This window comes from Bombina bombina, chromosome 7 (genome assembly GCF_027579735.1).
Source record: "Bombina bombina isolate aBomBom1 chromosome 7, aBomBom1.pri, whole genome shotgun sequence".
Classification (NCBI taxonomy): domain Eukaryota; kingdom Metazoa; phylum Chordata; class Amphibia; order Anura; family Bombinatoridae; genus Bombina; species Bombina bombina.
This window is the reverse complement of record NC_069505.1, coordinates 296,390,632-296,399,609: the sequence shown is the minus strand read 5'-3', so window position 1 is coordinate 296,399,609 and position 8,978 is coordinate 296,390,632. Positions and strand designations below refer to the sequence as shown.

General features: G+C 36.5%; 1 protein-coding gene across 1 annotated transcript; it reads right to left on the bottom strand.

Moving 5' to 3' along the window:
* Positions 1–3,164: 3,164 nt before the first annotated feature.
* On the bottom strand, positions 3,165–8,758 carry ATP6V1FNB (ATP6V1F neighbor). The gene is made up of 2 exons (XM_053688978.1): positions 8,204–8,758; positions 3,165–4,415 (listed from the first exon to the last, which is right to left on the bottom strand). The coding sequence occupies exons 1-2, from the start codon at positions 8,625–8,627 to the stop codon at positions 4,297–4,299; spliced, it is 543 nt and encodes a 180-aa protein (XP_053544953.1). The 5' UTR covers positions 8,628–8,758; the 3' UTR covers positions 3,165–4,296.
* Between the last annotated feature and the right edge of the window lie 220 nt (positions 8,759–8,978).

Genomic DNA, 8,978 nt, shown 5'->3' with positions numbered 1-8,978 from the left:
CGCTGCTGCAGTTGGTTGATGTAAAATCCTTCTTTAATATGCCTGCTCCTCCTAGAATCCGCTGCTCTGGTTGGTTTATATAAAATTCTTCATAACATCAGATAGTTATATCTTGTTTTAGCATTAAACGGTTCTTTTAATTGCTTGAATTCTATAATGTAAGATTTTTGTTAGAAATTGTTGTATATTTTATTTCCTATTGAAAATATTGAGAAGAAATTTTTTTACCAAATACATTTCTGTAACAAAAAGTCTAATGAAATTAATGGCTGTAGAAACTAAATTCAGCAAAAATAAACTTCTTGAAAAATCCAAAAAATTCAGTCAATACAAATATTTTGCCCTTGCCCATCTCAAATGTCCATGAGAATCTTTCACCCCCCCCCAATATTTTTTCAAAAAACATTTACTATTTATTTGTTCCAGACACCTGCTTCCTAACATTTGTTATATTTAATTAATGTCCTAAATCAAACCAGTGTGTGTGTGTGCGTGCTTAAAAGCAGAAACAGCTACTATTATGTTTGTCAGTTTATCATAGTCCCCTTCATACAATTCTAAGGATAATCCCAATAAATTATACTTACCATAATGAATTTGTGTAGTGTGTGTGTGTGTAAATTGTGTGTGTGTAAAGTTTATGTGTGGGGGGGTGTGGTGTGTGTGGGTAGTGTGTGTGTAAAGTATGTGTGAGTGTGTGTGTGTGTAAAGGTTGTGTGTAGGGTGTGTGTGTGTATGTGTGTGCAAATTGTGTGTGTGTATGCATGTGTAAATTATGTGTGTGTAAAGTTTATGTGGGGGGGGGGTGGGTAGTGTGTGTAAAGTGTGTGTGTGTAAAGTGTGTGTATAAAGGATGTGTGTAGGGTGTGTAAAGTTTATGTGGGGTGTGTGTGTAGTGTGTGTGTAAAGTATGTGTGAGTGTGTAAAGTGTGTGTGTATAAAGGATTAAAGGATGTAGGATGTGTGTAGTGTGTGTGTGTGTGTGGTGTGTGCGTAGTGTGTGTGTGTGTGTACAAAGTGTGGGTAGAGTGTGTACAAAGTGTTGGTAGAGTGATTGTGTGTGAGTGTGTGGGTGTATATGTGTGTAAAGTGTGTGTGTGTGTGTGTAAAGTGGGTAGTGTGTGTGTGTGTGTGGGTAGTGTATAAAGTGCGTGTGTGTGTAAGTGTGTGTGGGTAGTGTGTGTGTAAAGTGTGTGTGTGTGTGTGTGTGGGTAGTGTGTGTGTAAAGTGTGTGGGTAGTGTGTGTGTAAAGTGTGTGTGTGGGTAGTATGTGTGTGTATAGTGTGTGTGGGTAGTGTGTGTGGGTAGTGTGTGTGTAAAATGTGTGTATGAGTGTAAAATGTGGGTAGTGTGTGTGTAAAATGTGTGTGTGTGAGTGTGTGTGTAACTTGTGGGTAGTGTGTGTGTGTGTGTAACATGTGGGTAGTGTGTGTGTGAGTAACATGTGGGTAGTGTGTGTGAGTAACATGTGGGTAGTGTGTGTGTGTGTAACATGTGGGTAGTATGTGTGTGTAACATGTGGGTAGTGTGTGTATGAGTGTGTGTGTAACATGTGAGTGTGTGTGTGTAACATGTGGGTAGTGCGTGTGTAACATGTGGGTAGTGTGTGTGTGAGTGTGTAACATGTGGGTAGTGTGTGTGTGTGAGTGTGTGTGTAACATGTGGGTATTGTGTGTGTGTAACATGTGGGTAGTGTGTGTTTGTAACATGTGGGTAGTGTGTGTGTGAGTGTGTAACATGTGGGTATTTTGTGTGTGTAACATGTGAGTAGTGTGTGTGTGAGTGTGTGTATAACATGTGGGTAGTGTGTGTGTGAGTGTGTGTGTAACATGTGGGTAGTGTGTGTAATGTGTGGGTAGTGTGTGTGGGTAGTGTGTGTGTGTAACATGTGGGTAGTGTGTGTGTGTGTAACATGTGGGTAATGTGTGTTTAACGTGTGTGTGTGTGTGTGTAACGTGTGTGTGTAGTGTGTGTGTGTTTAACGTGTGTGAGGGTAGTGTGTGTGTGTGAGTGTGTGTGTAACATGTGGGTAATGTGTGTGTGTGTGTGTGTGTGTGTATAATGTGTGGGTAGGGTGTGAGTGTGTGTGTGAGTAACATGTGGGTAGTGTGTGTGTGTGTGTGTGTGTGTGCACAAACCAATGGTTTGCCATGAGAAAAAAACATTTTTTGTACAAGGTTAGTTCATGGGGTTATTCATTTCAGTCATTTTGATTTGTTAAAATAAATTCATTAACCCCTTATTACAGCAACTTAAACTTAAATTGGCATGAAACTGAAATACAAAAACCCCTCATGTTTCAGGTACAGCATGTTATTTTAAGAGACTTTTCAATTTACATATAAAATAAAATAGATTTTGTTTTCTTTGTATAATTTGTTGCTAAGCATACCTAGGTAAGCTCAGATACAGCATTGCACTACTAGGAGCCAGCTGATTGGTGGCTATACACATACGCCTCTTGTCACTGGCTAATGAGATGTGAAGTCCCTGTAGTGCATTTCTGATCTATAGCTGACTTTAACTATGTGGTTAACCTCTTTATATGAGTTAAAGGAACACTGAACCCAAAAAATTTTTCTTTCATGGTTTAGATAGATCATGAAATTTTAAGCAACTTTCTAATTTACTCCTATTATGAATTTTTCTTCGTTCTCCTGCTATCTTTATTTTAAAAGCAGGAATGTAAATCTTAGCAGCCAGCCCATTTTAGGTTCAGCGCCATGGATAGTGCTAGCTTATTGGAGGCTTACATTTGCCCACCAATAAGCAAGCATAACCCAGGTTCTCAACCAAAAATGGGCCGGCTCCTATGCATCACATTCCTGCTTTTAAATAAAGATAGCAAGAGAACGAAGAAATATTGATTATAGAAGGAAATTAGAAAGTTGCTTAAAATTGCATTCTCTATCTGAATCATGAAAGAATAAAATTGGGGTTAGTGTCCCTTTAAGCTCATATCTATAAGAAAACAAAAGTGTAATAAAATGTTCTAACATATTACAGAATTTTATTTTGCACTTTTAAATAAAGTTAAAGTCGTATCTAGTACTACTGCTACAAGCCAGCAGCACAAAAATGTAGGTTTTTGTATGTGATTTTTTTTAAGAGTCAGAACAAAATAAAGCTTAGATACTTGCAGGAATCAATAAATTGACAAAGACTTTGTTGCCGTAAAAACGTTTTTAGAGCAACGATTTTAATCGCATTAAGATATCAGCTACATTTTTGTGTCATGTGTTTGTTAATTTATTCATTTAACAGGGACACTCGTTTTGCATTTTCAAATGAACGCAGAGAATATAGCAAAATTGGTAAACTTAATGCATAAGTATTCTTTCAGAGTATATTTTGCCAGAAAAAAACATAAAGTAAAAGGTGTGTTAATTTAAAATGAAACTGATTCAGCATCGGTTGTATACTTTCTACACATGTTCATTGGCTGGTAGGCACTTTCTAATCATTCTCATTGGCTAATAGTTGCAAGAAGCATTTGTAGGAAGAACACTATTGATACTGCAGTATTCGTTTCAATTTCATCTTCTACAGCTGTTCCTTCACATTTTTTAAACAAATACAGATTCCTCATGTTTAAAATGCTAGTCTTCTATATTAATCTTTTTCAGTGTAATATTTTATGTTAGACTATAGCTGAATGTATATTCGAAGGTGTAATAATATGAATGTATATTCGAAGGTGTAATACAGTTTTCAACTACTAATTTACAGGTGTCCTTCAACGTTAAAGGGATATTAAACCCAATTTTTTTCTTTCATGAGTCAGATACAGCATGCCATTTTAAGCAACTTTCTAATTTACTCCTATTATCAATTTTACTTAGTTCTCTTGGTATCTTTATTTGAAAAGCAGGAATTTAAGTTTAGGAGCTGGCCCATTTTTGGTTCAGAACCTGGGTAGCGCTTGCTGATTGATGTAGCGAAGGTAACCACCAATCAGCATGCGCTAACCAAGAGAACGAAGAAAAATTGATAATAGAAGTAAATTAGAAAGTTGCTTAAAATTGAGAAGAAACTATGTGGGTTAATATCCCTTTAAGGACAGTTTTTGATTAAATGTTATTCATGTGGCACAGAATCTAACACTCTGACATTAGGTAAGTATAGTGGGTAATTGTATAAATATTAAATTAGCATATACAGAAATGTTTAATTGTCTCATACTATAATCTTACACATTGATATTGTAACTAATATGGATTCATGATGTCATTTTTTTTTTTTCTAAAACCATCATCAAGAAAATATTGTGCCAAAATTGCATTGTTTTAGCAAGGCTCAGAGCATCTTGTCGGTGTGCGACGGCTGGCAGTATATTCCATTCCTGCTGTAGAATGTATCTCTCACTATCTTGGATCTTCCGTGTATTGGAAACTTGAATTCTTTAACCACTTCCCCTAAAAAGGAAATAGCAAAAGAGTATTATGTTCAACTATTGCAAAGGCGTAAACTAGAAAGTCAAGATGTTAGGATTCCAAAAAAGCATGAATGAAGCACGGTGACTGTTAGCGAAAAAGTTAATTGCTAAAGCTTACATATTCTATTGGTCCTCACAGAAATGTATGTGGCGTTGAATTCTTTAAAATGTATCTGTGATGATATTGGGCTACATTATTGTGCATTAACATTGTTCAAGTGCATTATTAACAGTTATATTGCATCGATCAAACAATAGTCTAGGGCACACTAACATCTGGATGTCGGATATTGCAGCTTTGATAGATCCCTCACATAGCAGACTTCGATGAAGTTGTGCAGAAACATTATATAGGGCTGGAATAATCTCCCTATTTTTTTACTAGTCAAGTTACTAGACAATATTACAATGAGATGCCTCACACGTATAAGGACCGCTATACTGTGACTGCAGAAAAGTGTTTAATGGTGGGAGAAATTCGCTACACTATAGAAAAAGGTTTTGGAGGGGAGAGGGGCTCTACGATCTAAATATGTATAGTTTAGAGGATAGAAGGGACAGAGGTGACATTATAGAAACCTAAACTATGAAGGGACTTAATAAAGTAGAGGCTGAAAGCATTTTCCACAAAAAAATAAATGACAAAACAAGGGGTCACAATCTGAAGTTAGAGGGTAGCAGATTCGGGAGAAATGTGAGGAAGCATTTTTTTTATAGAAAGGGTGGTGATTCATGGAATAAACTTCCATCTGAGGTGGTAAACACAAAGACTGTAAAGGAATTCAAAAATGCCTGAAACATGCATAAGGCTATCCTAAGAAAAAAGTAACGTAATAAACTTGATGGGCCTTTTTGGTTCTTATCTACCATCAAATTCTATGTTTCTATATTTTACTAAGTGATCGCTAGGAGGGGGAGGTGAGGAGGATGAGGGGGGCTCCTGCACTACAGAAAATGTAATATTTAATCAATTTGAAAAACAAATTAGATAAAAAATATATTAAAACTGGGTACTGGCAGACAGCTGCCAGTATCTAAGATGGTGAACACTAATTAGAGGGGAAGGGTTAGAGAGCTGTTTGGGAGGGATCAGGGAGGTCGGAGGGTAAGGGGGAATCCTACACTGCTGAAAATAAAATAAAACAAAAATAATTAATTTAAAAAAAAAAGTCTTAAAACTTCATATTGGCAGACTGTCTACCAGTGCCTAAGATGGTGGTGACCACTGGGGGTTGAGGAAGGGAAGAGAGCTGAGAGAGATCAGGGGGTAGAAGGTGTCAGCTGGGAGGGTAATTTCTACACTTCAGGTAAAGTTAACCTTATAGGCTACCTGATTAACACCTTCACTGATGGATATAATAGAAGTATGGTGTGCAGCTGCAATTAGCGGCCTTCTAATTAATATAAAATGTTAATTTGTATACTGTATATAAAAAAAAACACTACAATATACTTTCATTATTTATTTTGTCCCCTTTTCCTGTAATTCCATTCTGAAATGGTGAGCATTTCAGTTCCTGTTAGAAATAGAAGTGCAGAACACGGTTATATTCCACACAGCCATTGGCTGTACATTCTAGTGACCTATTTATAACTGCCCCTAATTGGCCACAGCAGAGAAGGTAACCTAAGTTACAACATGGCAGCTCCCATTGTTTTATAGACACCACAACTTTACACTTATTTGGTCAATATTTAAACAACAATGAAAAAATACATCTACATGTTATTCTCAGACTAATATTTTCTTTGAATGCATCATATCTAGCATTTGTTTAGTGTTTAATGTTGTTTTAAGGGGTTAAAGGTCCTATGTGACCAGCATTATTTATATTGTTCTATTTGTTGTTTTTTTTCCAAAAAGTTCAGAAATAGTGGATAGTGCTGCCTTTTTATTACATTTGGTTTTGGTATGGAGGAAATGGATTTTTAATTGTTGTAAATATATAGCACTATCCAGCTGAGAATTTTGTTAGAACATTTCCTTTCACAAATGACACAGAGATCCAGGCTTCCAGGTATTTCATTTATTGACCTCTTAAATGTTTTATGCTATGTGGGAACTGAGTATATTTAGGATCATCCAAAAAGTTTTCCTTTATAACAAAGAAATAAGAAATGCATTACATTTCATTTATCTACTTTACTTCTATTGTCAATTTTGTCTGCCCATGTCTGAAGAACTATATGGCAACAGTTTTGCAAGAATGTGATCCATTTTTAAGAGCACTAGGTGTCAGGAACAAGCCAGTATTCTGTTTGTTTTGGTGTTTGCATTATTCTGTATGTAGGTTTGTGGCTATTTATTGGATGGGTCATCTAATGTCTCCATATAGATATATATTCATATTTTGAGAAGTATGAAAGTCTTGTTCATTGGTCCTTTTAACAATATATATTTACCTATATATACAATGTACCCCCACATTTGAAGTGGCTCAGCACCAATGATATAGATCAGTGATATCTAGAATGATCAAACTGTAAGCCCAAAAACTAATTTTATAAATTCTGTTAAAAAAAAAATATTAAAAGATTACTTGTAAAAAATATTCTTTATATGAACAGTTTATCATTATATTAGAGATATTAGCCAACATACAGAGACTAAAAAAAAAAATATTGGATTTATAGAGCTATGATTGGACCACTTTGTGCAATAATAGGGAGAGCAAGGAGAGTAGAAGTGCCACAGAGAAATAAACTGGAGAGCGCCACCTTGTGGCCCCTGGATCATACTCTATATTACAGGCCAAGCATATTAAAGGGTCAGTAAACACCAAAAATGTTATTATTTGTTATTATTTACCATTCCCCAGTTTTGCATAACCAACACTGTTGTATTAATACACTTTTCACCTATGTGATTACCTTGTATCTAAGCCTCTGCAGACTGCCCCCTTATATCAGTTCTTTTGACAAACTTGCATTTCAGGCAATTAGTGTTGACTCCACGGGCCCAATGTTATCTAAATGGCACACATGAACTAACACACTCTAGCTGTGGGAAACCGGTCAAATGCATACAGATAAGAGGCAGCCTTCAAGGACTTAGAAATTAGGATATGCGCCTACCTAGGTTTAGCTTTCAACTAAGACTACCAAGAGAACATAGCAAATTTGATCATAAAAGTAAATTGGAAAGTTGTTTAAAATTACATGCCCTGTCTGAATCATGAAAGTTTGATTAGGTCTTTACTGTTCCTTTAAAGGGATACTAAACGCACATTTTTTCTTTCATGATTCGGATAGAGCATGCAATTTGAAACAACTCTCCAATTTACTCCTATTAACAATTTTTTTGTTCTCTTGGTATCTTTATTTGAAAAAGCAGGAATAAAAGCTTTGGAGCTGGCCCATTTTAGGTTGAGAACCTGGGTTGTGCTAGCTGATTGGTGGCTACATTTAGCCATCCAATCAGCAAGCCCTGCTATCCATGGTACTGAACCAAAAATGGGCCAGCTCCAAAGCTTTCATTCCTGCTTTTTCAAATAAAGATACCAAGAGAACAAAGAAAATTTGATAATAGGAATAAATTAGAAAGTTGCTTAAAATTTCACGCTCTGAATCATGAAAGAAAATATTTGGGTTTACTTTCCCTTTAACGTCTTTCTGTTTGGTGATATAAACATTCCATCTGATAGCAACAGACCACTGGCAAAAAAGCAACCAAACTAAAAATGCAATTTAAGACTAAATATAGGACTGAAGTATATTGGTGAATTTGTTATAAACAGTGTTGCTATGATCTTCAGAACCAGTACTCACCTAACCTCCAGCCATAATCCCAGGAGGACAATATAGGATGTGGATATTTCTCCTCTGGGCCAAGCTGTTTCCTCATCCTCAGATACATGTATCTGCCTTTCCCCTCCTTAGAGAAGCCATCGTAAAGGGCATGAGATGCATGAGGTGTAGCTGGTCTCATCTCCACCAGAGTCTCCTTGCCTGGATGTGCATGAGATTCCTCGTCTGGCATCTTCTGCTCAGCCTTTTTTGGTACATTAACCAAAGGTGGGAGAATGGTCTCTGCTCGTGGTATGAACAGTTCTCTTCTTTTCCTTATGGTCTGTGGTGGGTTTAATGGGTGTTCTGTAGTATACTTCTGCTTCCAAGATAATCTTGTGAACTGTTCTTTCTCTATCAGTTCTTTCCAGCAATTTTGGTTCCTGGTTGTAAGCAGATCCCTCATTATAAATACTTGACAGGAGTGTGTTATGCAATACAATTATTAGAGGGGTGAAATGGAATGGATCCAGGGACAGCAGGAAGGCACAAGCACACTTGAGAAATGTGTCTAGGCTCTCATGCTTAGAGCTTTGTTTGTTGTGGTCTCCAGGGAGACAGGTACTGAGGCTGGTGTCAGGAGGAGGAATACAGCCTGAAAAGAGAGAACGGGAGGGGGGTGGAAATACACACTAACTCCTGAATTGTTACATAAGAGCTTGAATGAACTAAAACAACAGCATTATATCTCCATATCTGTACATAGATTAAAGGGACATTTTTATCTATTACATTTTAAAGAGTACTTAAAATGAGT

What these genes read in the sequence shown, in the direction of transcription:
- ATP6V1FNB (XM_053688978.1), bottom strand. Translation starts at nt 8,627, where the DNA reads ATGAGGGATCTGCTTACAACCAGGAACCAAAATTGCTGGAAAGAACTG. An exon ending in GGATTATGGCTGGAGGTTAG is followed by an intron (nt 4,416 to 8,203) that starts GTGAGTACTGGT and finishes TTTCCTTTTTAG; the next exon opens with GGGAAGTGGTTAAAGAATTC.